Source organism: Ammodytes marinus (genome assembly GCF_949987685.1).
Source record: "Ammodytes marinus genome assembly, chromosome: 2".
Taxonomy (NCBI): domain Eukaryota; kingdom Metazoa; phylum Chordata; class Actinopteri; order Uranoscopiformes; family Ammodytidae; genus Ammodytes; species Ammodytes marinus.
In genome coordinates, this window is record NC_137231.1 from 8,009,207 (window position 1) to 8,024,244 (window position 15,038).

The following is a 15,038-nucleotide window of genomic DNA, read 5'->3' on the forward strand; positions in this document are numbered from 1 at the left end:
TTCCAGAGGTGGGGGGCAGATCGGCTGAATGCCCTGGACCCCATGGTGACCAGGCGGGCGGTACAGTCAGTTGAATGGAAGAGGAGGACCGGAGAGTGCGGGTGGGTGTGTTGGTGTGCAGAAGTTCACAGATGTATGGAGGGGCGAGGTTGTGGAGGGCCTTGAAGGTGATGAGCAGAATCTTGAAATCAATGCGGGTTTTGACCGGGAGCCAGTGAAGCTGCTGTAGGACAGGAGTGATGTGATTAATGGAGGGGGTTCTGGTGATGATGCGGGCGGCAGAGTTCTGGACCAGTTGAAGCTTACGGATGGACTTGAGGGGGGAGACCAATTAGAGGAGGGAGTTACAGTAATCCATGCGGGAAGTGACCAGGGTGTGAACAAGGATGGCTGTGCTATGGGGTGTAAGGGATGGGCGGAGGCGGTGGATACTATACTGTATGTTTCCTTTATCCGATTTTTTAATTGTATTTATTATTTCTGTAATTTGTAACCTGTACTGGATACAGTATTATATGTGTGTTGTTGTTTGCTGGGATAACAGTGTTATGCAGACTTCTGCAGACATGTTTTGTTGTGATTTTCCATGTTGACTGATTTGGGTGTATGGAGAGAATTAAATAATATTTTCCTCAGTCTGCAGCATTGGTCTTGCCAAGTGTTTGGTGAACTTAATGTATATTTGCACTTTCTCTGTGTACTTTATATACATTACTCAAATCACTGAGAAGTAGAATTACTAAAAGTGTTTAAGGTTAGCAACAGCAGTGTGTAACTGGTTCAGACAGAATTAAGTGATATGAAGCGTGTGTGTTTCATATGGTGACAAAATATGTTTTTTATAAAATAGTGTATAGTTTTGAAAAGAGTGTTTCATTTTGCAAAGGGTCTGAGGTGTTTTGCTAATTGTGTGTAGTGTTTTGAGAAATCAGGCCCTGTTTTCAAAATCGTGCTTAAGCAATCGAAAAAAACTGTAATGGCCAAATGAACAAAATAAGTCAAAAATACAAAACCAAACACATTCACTTCAATGTTTTTATTTATCGCGCAACATAAAACAATATTGTGGGTTTCTTTACCACATACACTATGTATTCACATAATACACCATACAGCTACAAAGAGAGAGAGACTGAACAAAAACACTTTTTTTTTTACATACTGCATCCTTGACATAAAATAAAGAACCAAGAACAACCCAAAAACTCAAAAAGGAATGTAGCTGCCAGTTGTGTAGGTTCATTTATATGTTTTATGGGCCAGGGTCCAAGACTCTATCCCAAATTTGAAGAGTGTTGATTAAATGAGGTTTTCAATAAACTTCTAAAAGTAGGCCATACACATTAGTAAGCGTATGTATTTCTATGTTTGTGTGTGAAAGAGAAAATATACAAGGTGCCAAGAGAAAGAGAGGGGTTGAGTAAAGGAAGTTGGATGACTAAGGAGTGGAAGAGGGAGGCAGGACACAATTGCCATTCTTTTATTCAAATATCTAAGCATTCAGTTACCATAAATAAGTACAACAAACTCAAAAGATCATTTCAATAGTCTTTGGTACTTGCGCTGTACCAAATGAAACCCAGTTAACAGTCTTCCAATAATATGATTATATATCTCATCCTAGTTTTAATGAGTTCAAGTACATTATGAAATGAATATCAATAGAGAATGTAATCAACTGTTGGAGTGCCCCCCTGCCATCAAAAAGAGATGTAAATTTGTAGCGTTGTAACAAAAAGACTTTTCATAAAGTCAGCACCTGGGCAGCTTCCCATTCCGTGAAACTGCTTGAATCAAAAGTATAGTTCTCTTGACATTCCAATAGCTCAGAAAAAATAGCTGTGGTAATCATTTATGCCTCACATTTTTTACACAGTGAATCTTAAGGTGTAGCATCATAGCACCAGCTGACCATCACCCCACATTTAGAAATGTACAAAGTTATTAAGATGCCATGTACACTGTATCCTCAGCACCCATTGTTAGGCAAGTGTGTGTTTGTGTGTGTAATGTGGGCCATGCATAATGGTTAAAAAGTAAAATGGGCCATGTTACTGTGTGCACCAGTCAAACTACCATTGCCGATGATGTGTCAATCATATGATCAATTATTTCAATCTAAGCACATGGTGTCTTCCACGGGGTGTCATGACGTATATGCAAAGTGCATACTTTTATGAGAACTAGCGTAGATAACAGTGATAAGAATACTTCTAAACAAGCAGGGAGGCATTCTCTTACCTGATAGTCTAACACAACTGACAAAGATTGCTGGGCCACTGCTTGCTAAAACATCGCCCACTGATTCACCTCAGACCAGTGTGTTCCTAAATATACCAACCGCCACTTTGGATGTGGTTCTGCACATGACCCATGGTAGATTTATCAAGGGCAACTCTACTGATATTAAGGAAACAGTTCAACACTTTGGCAAATACTTATTGTTAAAATCCAGGTAACTCCCATATATGAAGCTACTGCCAGCAGTCTGTGAATTTAGCTAAGCATAAAGCCTGGTAGCAAAAATAAACAACTAGCTACTGTATGTAGCTCCAGCTACATATTTAGCATACAGATATGAGAGTGGTATTAATCTTTCCATTTTACACTGCGAAAGAAAGTGTATAAACATATTTCCCAAAATGTCAAACTATTCCTGTATATCAAAAATTTTCCTCAGCTAACTAACAACAGATCACTGATGTACAGTACCACATAATTGCAATTTTATTTTATTTTTTTTCATTTTGAATTTTGCTTTGCTATTAATTTGTGACAAGAGTGTTTCTTCTGGGTTGTTAACACCTGCTGTAAAAATATCCAAAAATCCACAAGTGTCAAAAAGACAAGCATTTGTGGATATGGAGTTTGTGTCAGAGAACTGCAGCATGGGGGAATCCTCCTGACTGTCATCAGTGAGTAAGTGTTGTTTCATGTTACATGACTGTGCTAAGGAATTCGTTTTTAGAAAGTGAAAGGTCTTTGTCAGTGACATGCTGACAAGGGGTACAGTACTTACGAAAGTAAAACAGCAGTGTTACTAAGCACACATCTACACACAACACATCGGGACAAAGTGTTGCTTACCGTTGTTGAGGGCTGTCAGAAAATATACCCCCTTGTCATTAATGGTTTAGTTACTATCCTCACAAGTTAAATAATCTTACCTAAATATTTTAATATTTACATTTTGTTTTATCTCTCTCTTGAGAAAAAAAAACAAGCTTCAAGTTATCAATAATCGGCTCTTTCTTTTTGTCATTAAAATCAGGATTAAAAGTGCTTTTATAAATCTTTTCTTCTCTATGTACAATTTGTACTAGCTATATAAAAAAAGATGGAAAAAAAACAATAACATCAAAGACAATCATTATCATCACCATGTAGTAATAAATAAGAGTAAAAAAGCAGGTTAAAATGAGTGTGGAGATATGAGCACACATAGGGACATTTGCATGATTCTCTGCCCTCAGTAGCAAGGTGTGATTGTGATCAGTGTCTCTACAGTGTGAGGTAGAGAGCAGGAGATCCACGGCAGAGGTAACAGGGTCTTTCACAGATGACCACGGCCTTGACCCAAACAACCACCCAACAGCTAGGAGTCAGCCTGCATCAATGGATCATTGTATTTTTCACAACAGTTTGCAACTTAACCATGTCACTGTTTGAATTTAATGAATCAAAAAGTCACTTGGTCGATAGAGGGAAAATAAAAATGATTCAAGGGCCATCAATGAGTCTCTCCCTTTGTCTCTTCTCTTTCAAGCACCCTTGTATTTGTGTCATTCTCAGACACAAACACACACACAAGCAAAGGGAGAGATTTATTGATTCAATGCATTTGCATTTGGCACCAACCCCCAAAAGCTACAGTAATTTTCCGAGGCCTCGCACTGTCTCTCAGTAATATGCTTTTCTCTGTGAATGGGTTGAAATGCACTGTGCTTTCTCTGCCCTGTACAGTGTACTTTGTTTGAGTCGAAACCACTTTGCTACAAGAAACTGCAAATACACTGCAAAAGGAAACAGTTATTGAACCCAAAGACAGGGCTTCAACCATAGGTCAGACACTTTGACCGGCTGGCTCTATGGTGACAAGGTGCCAGCAGAAGGGCCCACTTGCCTCTGCTCGAAGATGGCAGCACCATGCAGAGGAAGGAGCGGGCCCTTTACCGTATCAAGTGTAATAGGAGAGCACCAGAGTGTGTGTGGGAGCACCAAAAAGCCCTGCTGGCCCAACTCTGTTTCCTTTCGCTCTAACCCAGGGGGGGCTTCCCAAAACCATCTCAAGACTTCATTCACTTTAGTGCCACAATTGGACAGAGATTGGACTGTGATGGGGCCCATCCATGGTCAGCAAACAGGGTGTGATACACTCCACTGGCCATGGATGGTTAAAGCATCAAGGCAAAGCTCCACTGGCTCCTGTAAAGATCTCAAGTGCTTGTGGGTATGTTTGTACACACCACTTTGAAAGTCACCGCTGCCCTCTAGAGTTTACATTGGGAAGTGTGTACACCCTACCTGAATGTTACTGACAGATGAAAGCATTTGTAAGATAATTCATACACCTTTCTTTGCATGACAAATTTCCTGCACCTGAGCATTGAAATATAAATCCCATCATTCTGGTACTCCACCCGGGTCAAAGCAAACATATTCACTTGCAAACAGTAGGTGTCCCAGGTTTGAGTGAGAGCACCTAAGTACAGCAACAAGTGCCATGAAGAGAAGCGCAGTGAGAATCGTTCAGAGCTGGAAGTTTAGCACCAGTCGAAAGCTGGGAGGGTGCAGAGGAGGAGGACCACATTGTCTGACGACAAGACAAGCAGCAACATTGTACCCAATGTGGTAAAAAGGGGAATTGCAATCATGTTTTAGTTTTTCATTATTTCCCTTCATTTTGCATCAGGATGATTGGTTTTGTTCATAACTTATGAGTTGAGTTTTGGACTTTTAGGGGCCCTCGTCACAAACCAAACTTATCCAATATAAAGACGTTTTAAATATCCGAGATACATATCTAAATATTATCAATATAGAGATAGATATCTAAAGCAAGCTTAATAGAAAGGCTTTCTTTATGTACGCACATATGACGTTTAATAATGTTGATTTGCTGTCTTGCCAGTCAGACTATGGCTCCTCATCTAAATACAGCTGGAAGATTGACAAGAACCACAAAAATCAAATAAAAAATAGGGTTTTCCAAACATGGAAAAAGCAATTATCTGAGTCTGACTGACTCAGACTGATTGATAAAAAATATACATATAACCAAAAACAATCACATCATTAATAATAACATTAATGAAAACAGCAATAATAAAAAACAAACAAATCTTCATTATAATAATACCTGTAATAACGACATTGACAGTAACAATAGCAATCATAATAATATTGATAATAATAGCAATAATTAGAATCATTAAAATTCTATAAATGAGAAAAAGCAATGGAGTTCCTCTCCAGGAAAGAGAGAAGAAGAGCACCACAGGCAGTGTGTCTGAAGCCCAAACCACTGCCTGACATGAGGTAAAAAACAATAAAAATGTCCCCTCCTCCAAGTGGACTGCGGAGGGGGCAGGATGGAGAGATGCCAGGCTGTGGGACGGCTGAGAGACATTCATCCTGCTCATCACTCTCTCCAGCCCTCCACTGCACCACTGTATAGCTATCAGTCAACTGTCGGACCTCAGACAAAGTGGCTGTAGGGACCAGTGAGGCGGGTGAAGGCATAGGGAGACGCAGTAACTATAGAGGTGGTGTGGAAAGTGGGGGCTAAACGTGTCACTGGCCCCTCCCTCTTGTCTTTAGATTGTCCAGGTCCTGGACTAGCACCTGCCGCCGTAGCCCCCCACTTGCGTTTCTTACCGAGGGCCTTGATTTCTTCCTGGGAGAGGCCGAGAAGAGCCGCTTCCTGCTGCCTCTGCAGCGCACGCTCTGCCAGAAGCTTCATTTTGGCCTCCCACAATGCCTGGCCGTGTGTGGGCTGGTTGAGGTTCTTGTGCTGGTAGAAGACCAGGGAGATGCGGGTGGGGTTTGCGCGGTCAGGCGTTTTGAGCGGAGTGGTAGCATGTAGTTCCCGACGGGCACATTCAATCAGAATGGAGCCGTGGGCAGGTGCTACTGCTACACCACCTATGTTGGGATCCAGGAAGTTGTGCTCGCTGTCAGACCACACCTCATCATCTTCTACAGGGCGCTTGGTACTCTCAGCTTCACTCTCAGCTCGGCTAGGGTTCCAGCATGCCTGATCTGACTGCTGCAGGGCATCAGGAAAAAGGCGACCCTCGGGGGCAGGGGACAGGGTGCTGCCTGCAATTGAACCCCCACAAGACCTCCAGGCATTCTCTTGGAGCCCAAGGGGAGTGGAACAGCGACTTTCTCCAGTTTTGGACCACATCTTATCAGGGTAGGCTCCTGCAGGATGGCTGTGCTGCATACCAGGGCTATATGCCGCAGGCCCCATGGCCCAAGAATTCGGCTGAGGACTAGGTGCAGGGTTTGCCCAGTGCCTGGGCATTCCTGGACCTGGGGTGCCTGGCTGTGGCGTAACAGAGCCTGAGTTAGAGGCTCCAGGTTGTGGTGTAACAGAGTGGGGCGTGAGTGGGGTGGCAGGGCGTGGGGAGCCTTGATGTATGTGACCTGGGAGCAATGTGCCTTGGTGAGGGGACGGAGATCGAGATCGAGTTAACTGGCGTGAAGGCGATGGGCCAGGGGAAGCCATAAGGGCATTTGAGCCAGGATAGGATGTCCACTGCTGGGGGTAAGGAGAGGGCTGCCGCTGCTGGGGGTGCTGGTGAAACTGCTGCTTGTCCGGATACAACACAGAGGCTTCAGAACTTGGGTTCAGATGGCCGTCCCAAGTAGGAACAGTACTTCCATTTAGCTTGTGTCCTGGCCATACCACAGGCTGAGGGGTGCTAGGTGTATTGGCACCAGCATGCCTCTGCATTGTGCCTTCATAGACTGGCACATCCATAGGCTCCTGTTTGACAACTGGAGTGCCTCTGTTTGAGGTTTCAGAGGAGACGGAGGAAGGACGGGACTGGCTCAAGTCCGCAGGCTGGTTGTAAGTGCCATGATTTGGTTGGTTGTCTTGCTCTGGGTGACTGGAGTAGGATTGGGCCAGTCTGGCTTGAAGGATCTGAATATCGGGCTTCTTGTCTACCTGGTCAGCCTTACTATCTACTTTAGGCGAAGAGCCATTTCGTCCCTCGTAGGTCCTCAGCTTGGGGCGGAAAAGTGCATTTGGGGGGTAGTTGTAGTAGCCATAGTGCATTCCGGGGAGATTATGGTGGTAACCATTTACTGGGTCTGGTGCAGAGGGCGGGCCAGTTGGGGGTAGGCCTCCCCTTGCATAATAGGCAGGGTGTGGATAGATGTTGTTGAATGGGTCTGCTGCTAGCAGAGGGTATCCATCTATTGATCCGTTGAAGGGCTCCTTCTTGATGTTGGGCTTCACCTCTTGTTTTATAATTGCTGGTAATGATTGAATGATTGAAACAAAGGAAAAGTAAATTAAAAATGTGAAAGTAAACTTCAATTACATTTAAGTTTTGAATTGTCTATGATGTCTTTGTTGGACCACAGCGACTAACCTTTATTGCCTTTGGGTTGAGGGGAACCGGGGATGCAGACCTCAGCCTTGACCACAGTTTTCTCTGGAGTCTCACCTGCCTGCTGCATGAGTTTATTTTTCTTCTTCTCAGAGGAGGCCTTCTTGGCCTCCAGTCGGCGCTGTCGGCAAGACTTGGCAGGTTCTGGCAACTTGCGTACCTCACGGGGGAAAGCCTGAAGAACCTGGACGGCTCCCGTCTGCATCTTGAGGCGCTGGGCTTCCTCATTGCCAAACTCATCAGTCGTAGACAACTTGTACAGAGGCAACACATGGAGCTGCTCATCCTCAGGGATCCCCGTCACCGTACGGTTGGCCTCTCTTGTTAGAGTACACACCTAGCAGAGAGAGGGCGAGCAAAATAAAAGGTGAACAGTGCGATGCTATAAACACATTCATTTTAAATCCTTTTTTAGCTTATTCACACAAAATAACAATATAACCTTTTCTTGCCTCAAAATAACACAAAAAAACTAATTTAGTGTGGTGTGTGATATGGCAATTATGGTGAGTGACCTTACCACTGTGCAACCATTGTAAAGGTTGTGCTGGTCCTTATGAGCGTGGGCACAGAAGTCCATACAAGCTGTGACTCCGGAGAACGGCCGACCTTCCTTCAAGCCCAGCCTGCAGTCTGGAGCTTTCGACTCCGTCTCGCACTGAGGAAGGAGAGAAGGTTCATCACTTCCTTACTAGATTCATATAAGTTAGACAAACATGGAGCAGTTACGTCTGTTTGCCTATGTCAAAGGCAGCACTTCACAGGTAAAAAAAGAACATTAACACAAATAATATTTTCTGCATTTTTATATTGCTAATAAGGAATTTATTATGTGACCGGCCGCTGAGGTTTCATCATGGTCTGGTTTAGAATAATATCCATTGTGTGTAAAGAAGATGACAGGTGTAGATGGTGGCTGCATGAGATTATAACCTTGTAAAAATGAGTACAGTAAATGTGCACTAAAGTGCATTTTCCTGAACAACAAACCTGGTTACTGTAGGCCTGAGGGGCCAGCTGCTTGTACAAAGGAGCAACTTCAGTTGCTAGATTCTGGAAGTTATTCCTGAGTTTTTCCTCCTGACAATAAAGAAACATGGCACACAGGTCAGAACAAAACAGAGCCAAAAAGCTTTAAAATAGTGGCTTAGAAATCACGAAAGAGACTAAACCCAATCATCTTTAGCATTATTATATTTGTGTTTATTCCAACAAGTGGCTGTGATGTTATGATACCTCTTCAGGGCGTTCTCCTTGAAGTCTGAACTTGCGCGGCGTTTTGCTCCGGGCATACTTACAGCCATTAAAGTACATACTCCAGGAGCAGCCAAAGGAGAAGGAAGCACCACAACTGTCAGAGTCCTTGCCTTGACACGCACAGGTACGACTGCAGGGGGAGACAGTGAGCATACTCTCAGATTCAAGTAGTATGTATTAAAGATGTGTAACTCCTGTACAGGTACATTTCGATCTCCTCAAATGTAAATGTCAATGTGTACACATCTAGTGACAAAGATGAATATGTTTGTTTTTGTGCAGGTACACAGTATTTCGTTAAACTCAGCTTTATGCCTCCAGAGTACTTTTCCATGTGAAATGTGCCCACATGAGTACAGATTATATCATGTACCCCCATCTAATTAAATTGTAGTATACTGTAGTATACTTCCATTGGTGTCATATGTCTTCCTGAAAGTTCTGTTAAAGATGCCTTGAGATATAATTCGTAGAATGATCTTCAAAAATAACTTAGGGTGTATTCACACTGGGAAAGTCCGCTAGTTCACTTGCTTTGGTCCAGACCAAATAGGATTTAGATTTTTTTTGTTTGGTGTGGTCCACATTCATATTGCCCCTTTTGCAAGTGAACCAGCATTATGGAACAAAACCACACATGATCTGAGGTCATTCATTCATTGGACAGACATTCTGGGGTGGAGAGAAGCAGGAAGAACGAAGTAAAAACTGCAAAATATATCATTGATATAATATGGGGTTAAAATAATAAAAAGTCCTACATCCAGACTATAAATAAAGAAGAAAAACATCAAATTATTGTTGTTTCATATGGTTATAATATGTAGCCCTATGTCAATGCCACGTTATGTGGCTTGTAGTCTACGATGTGAAACATAATTTTTACTGTACTTTTACTTTTTGCTGCTGGACGCGAGGCTCGCGAGAAGAATAGGCTCAAGCTGACACACAGCTGCATTAGCTGTGTATCAGATGGGTGTCAGTTCGGCGCAGCTCAGCTCCAAACTGACACGGGGATAGTATTGACGGTCCCGTTACCATGGCAAGAAAAATAAAAACACACACTTCATGCAAAGCGCAGCGTGAATCTGTTGGCACTGTGAGGTAGACGCTCCCCTCTCCTTCATCTGATTGCTGAACACATCAGCATGTGTATGCGACTCTCTATCAAATGTAATATTTTCGCTCGGGGCTCCCAGGCAAACCACAACTAATCTTCCTAACAATGGCGACAACAAACCTTTCCCATAATGTGAAGCTGACGATTTATTAAAAAAGAAAAGAAAGGAAAGGCGCAGTGCTTCCTGCAATTGGGTCGGATTGAGTCCGGCCGAATTCACACCACAAACGAACTGCAGCAGAGTGCGTTTGGAAGCGCATCGAGACCACCTCTTCAGCTGGGTCTCGGAGCGCTTATTTGGTCCGCCCCCGAGTGCGATTGCTGTGTTCACACCTGCCTGAATGATGCGCACCGCAGGCGGAAGTGCACCTGAGTTCGTTTCAACCGAACTAAACACGGCAGGTGTGAATACACCCTTAAATTACAGGTGCAGTGCGCAAGCACATCATTGGACTGCCTGCTATGCACAGACTAGTTTGTTACATATAATAGTCGAAGGGTACTTCATTAGCCACTCACTCATCATTGAGGCCACAGCGTCGGCTGGTGGGGTTGCCATATTTGGTGAGTGTCTCACTGAGTTCCTTGTACAGTGTGTCTGCCAGAGCCCTTGGGACACCTTCCCAGGCCATAATGAGGATGATGATGACAGCATTGGCACAGTGGTGGCCCGCCCGGTGACGTACCAGACACAGCAGTTTCTCTGTTTCACCGCTACGACGAATCACCTGAAATAAAAGCAGATCTTATCGTTACTTGAACTTTTACTCATCTTAGGGAAGGTAAGGTAAACATCCAGGCTTTGTACCAGCAATACCTTCATTTATGTTCACTTATTTAAAACAGGATTACACTCACAAATAAAATTAAATGTCAGTTGATACAATAAAATTCTGCAAAACTTTCTATTCTTTGATTCTGTAGTTACTGAATTCGTTATTAATAAACGTGTGCCTACATGATGTCCAAAATACAAAAGATTTTGAGATACCGATTCTGAACAAGGTGACACAAAGTGAAGGTAACACTGATTTTTGGAAGGATGTTAGAAATTTATACTGAAATCTGAACTGCTGTGTTGACTGGATAGCAATCCTAAATCTGCTTATGATGCTACTAGTTAAATAAATTAACCTGAAGAGTGTATACATTAAAAACTAACATAGACTAACACTAACGAATAACTAGACTCTATATTGTATAGACAATAAGAACATTCTTATACTATAAAATATACCACTATAATACTTATTTTTTCTTCAAAAAAAGATAAGAAAACCTTTGGTGTGAGCATGCCTGCTCTCTTTCCACTCACTTTTATTTTGACACTACCCTCTATAATCTCTCTGTCTTCACACACACACACACACACACACACACACACACACACACACACACACACACACACACACACACACACACACACACACACACACACACACACATACATTAGGAGCACGTGTCAGGGGTGACACGAGAGGGGTTGTTTCAGAGTGAAACCTCCTACTGAGTTACTCACTGTGGGTGACAACCATTAGTCAATTCAACCTGTTTTTAATCCCACTAAGGTCATCCATGCAAAAAATTACGCATCTTCTTTGTTTGGTCCAGATTTTTCAAAAGTTTCCATTCAAACCACAATTACAGGTATGAAATTTACCACGATCCGTACTAAACAGTTGGACAAAAAGAGGTGGTCTCAGTCCAGATTAAACTAAATCATGGCTCTTGTGCAGTGTGAAAGCATTTTTTGGATGGTTCGTACTTTTAGACAGGAAGTCTTGGACGGATATTGCCGGCTGCCACGAGGAATACTTAGCTGCTATAGCACACTCTCTGAGGCAAAACTGACCAAAACTACAGACTGTCCAATGCACCACCAGATGCCGCTGTTTAATCTCACAGAGATGCAGGACAATTTAGATTTCAGTCTTCTTCTTTTTTAACACAATGGTGGCTAAAGCAGGAGGTGTGCATTGTCTAAGCGGCTGCCTGAACTAATAATAAAGCACTGTGGTAAACCACGTAAATTTTTTCTTTATTAATTCATTCAACTGATGAATAATTGATAGGTTTTATATAGCGCTTTATTGCCTAGGCACTCAAAGACGCTTTACATGGTTCCTGAAGTTCATGAAGCCCAACAACTAAACTGACCCCCCGACGTCCGCTGCACACAGAACTGCAATATGAAACTAAATCTGAGCGGATCAAATCTGTGCAGTGGAACAAAAACATTAAGCTTGGTTCCGGACTTTTAGGTGTGAAAAAGTCAATTTCAAAACTTTAACTACATGGCAGATTTGATGAAATGCAACGTTACATACCCACTTAGCAATAGGACATCCTCGTGAGCTCTTTCCTTCTTTGCCTGTGTATAACACCTTCTCAATCCGGATGGCTTCCCCTTTCTCTCCATACCTACAAAGGAGAAGAAATATATTGTTATTTTAACGTTCATCCACGTGAGTAGTTGGGAGTTTGAAGTCACAATGGCTTTTGAGATTAGGTTCCGCAAATACTGACACACCTGACCAAGGTGATATTCAAGTGGCCTTAATTTAAATATAAGCTGTAGTCTTTCCCTTGTGTCATGGCCACCAAGCTAATCTCAAAGAACTAGCACCAACAAAAGCAGACTGATCAGACGCCCTGCATTATTTTTTTTAGCCTCACAAGTTAACACACCGGTCAGCCACTTAATTGCCAACATGGTTGTGTGATCTGTTAACTTAAATTAACTTTTAATGCTGTGAATCTGTTTAAACTGTCATAGCTGAGGTGTAGTATGCTGCTACAATTTCGTTGTACACTGTACAATGACAATAAAGGATTCTGTTTCTGAACAATCTGACAGCTCAGATTGAACATGCTCAATTGGCCAAATAGTTGCTGATGAAGATCAGCAATCTAGTGCCACATTGCTACTATGGGGAACACATGGCCACTCAATACGTATTAAAGCTGCAATGAGAGACACCATCCTGCTGATCAGAAGATAATGATATCATTTTGTCATGGTTTCCCTCAACAAGAGCGTTTCTTATTTTTTTATTCCAACTATTGCATTTAGCTATATTGCTCTGAATAATTATTTTCTCTCTTGCTACAGGAGCTTGTGGAAGAAGTGGTATAATATGTCATTTATGACAAAGACAGGCCAACCTCAGCAGCCCTGGCTGGTGAGAAGTGTTCACAAGACTCTGCTGAGATTCACACAAGCATGGCAGCGTAAACCAGAACACATGAGCATCTACACAATGCCAGCTAGCGTGATTTAACTTGGAGATATTCTGTGCTGGTGTTTTTTGTCCACATGTGCATAAATGAGCCTCCACACAAATTTCTATTTGTCTTGTGTTCATGTGTCTGCAAACACCTGCTTTAGCAAATAATGGAGTGTTGGTAGATGATTTATTTGTGCTACAAATGGTGCATGTGTTTGTATTTCTGCAGCTCGGTTGATAGAGTGAGGAGGTGTAGAAGAGGGGGAGGGGTCAGAGGTTGTGCAGGGGTCCACATAGGTCATAGGAACTTGTCAGATGAATGCTCACGGCTCCTATCAGGTCTCCTGCCCGCTTGATACCTGCCATTGTGCAAACTTCAGCCCTGAACAGATTTTGTGCGACACTGAACACAAGGGGCTACTGCTGAATAGGAACCACCCTGAGGTGGCCGAGGGAGTGGGAGGGGAGTAGGCTTTATCACCACAGGGGTGGCCGGCTGGGGTCAGGGGTGGTTGAAAGGTCAGCTAGGGATATTGGGGGCTTTAACATCTTATGTCATCTCTCAAACCACAAAAAGAGGTCTCCGCCATCCCCCCTCACTGAACCAATGCTCTCTAGGGACTAATGACTCATTGTACCTATTCAAATCCAGTTTCTTATTGAACAGCGGCCAAATTGCCCCCTCAGTATAATGTTTAGTACTGTTAACATGAAGCATAACACAATAAGGCTTCCGATTATAGAAAGTTACAATACAAGTGACAAGAGTATAAGTGTTTTGCATTCTGGGGTTACAAATAACAGACGCCAAAAATATATTGTCAGAATGTGTTTACCAAGTTATTAAAAATAAGCCTTTATTTATCCCCGACAACATTTGATCACCTTTGATAAGTGTTATGTTTCGGTAAGTTATACCAACACATTTAAGAGGCTGTAGCTGCAGTTTGGTTATTAAAATGACAAGCTGAAGACCTTTCTGGAGTTCCTTCCTAAGATGAATAAATATGGAGATGAATATACAACTGTTAAACTCAATCCATATTCTATTTACCATGTCTACTGAGGCATTGCAGACTAAGTAACAAGCATTGGTTTGGTGAAGCCAAAGAGTCAGCCAGAGTCCTGATGGTGAATGCTAAATATCATCTGTTGTCCTATTTAAAAAACATAACTTGATTATGTCTGTGAGATTCATTGTTTTATTTGAGGTTTCAAACAGAGCATATTGACATTACATAATATAGATAACTAAACGTAATATACAGTACATGCACAAAAAATGCACTATTACAGTCAAACTCTGTAACTAAAATTGTAAGTTTTCTCTTTGTTTTTGCCATCCTTTCTTTCAGTCTTTCACTCTGATTTGTTGATAACGTATGTCCTTCTATTCTCTGGTGTTTCATGCTCTCGCTCTGATACGCTGGCTATGCTGATACTTCCTGTTCCTCCTACTGGATTCTGGGTCACAGATTCCCTTAGGACAAAATGTGAGGAGGAGGGGAGGTGGAGAGAGAGGAGAGGAGGAGGAACAGGGAGAGGCAGAGAGGCAAAAGCATGTAGGAGGAAGACTCACCTTGTCTCCATCAGGGTTCGTATGGAGGCTACAGTAGGTCCAGATCCCAGATGATTGTAGTAAGGCCCTTCATCTTTTTCCAGGATTTGTTCTAGAAAAGGGGACAGTAGGGGGTGAGAAATCAGCACATAACCACACTTGAAAGCACACACTAATTCACAGTATACAACATATTTTGGTTGGTGTTGAAAATGTATGTATTGTGTTAATACAATTGTTATATTATTGTA

General features: G+C 42.5%; 1 protein-coding gene across 1 annotated transcript in view; it reads right to left on the reverse strand.

Annotated features, from left to right (window-relative positions):
* Positions 1-1,050: 1,050 nt before the first annotated feature.
* The window catches only part of tet3 (tet methylcytosine dioxygenase 3), a 36,203-nt gene continuing 22,215 nt past the window's right edge, over positions 1,051-15,038 (reverse strand). The window contains exons 4-11 of the mRNA XM_080047916.1: positions 14,809-14,899; positions 12,330-12,423; positions 10,522-10,730; positions 8,862-9,012; positions 8,616-8,705; positions 8,146-8,283; positions 7,608-7,962; positions 1,051-7,488 (exon numbers count right to left, since the gene is read on the reverse strand). Of these exons, the coding sequence (XP_079904042.1) occupies positions 5,699-7,488; positions 7,608-7,962; positions 8,146-8,283; positions 8,616-8,705; positions 8,862-9,012; positions 10,522-10,730; positions 12,330-12,423; positions 14,809-14,899 (2,918 nt within the window). The 3' untranslated portion in view covers positions 1,051-5,698. The remainder of the gene's footprint in view (positions 7,489-7,607; positions 7,963-8,145; positions 8,284-8,615; positions 8,706-8,861; positions 9,013-10,521; positions 10,731-12,329; positions 12,424-14,808; positions 14,900-15,038) is intronic.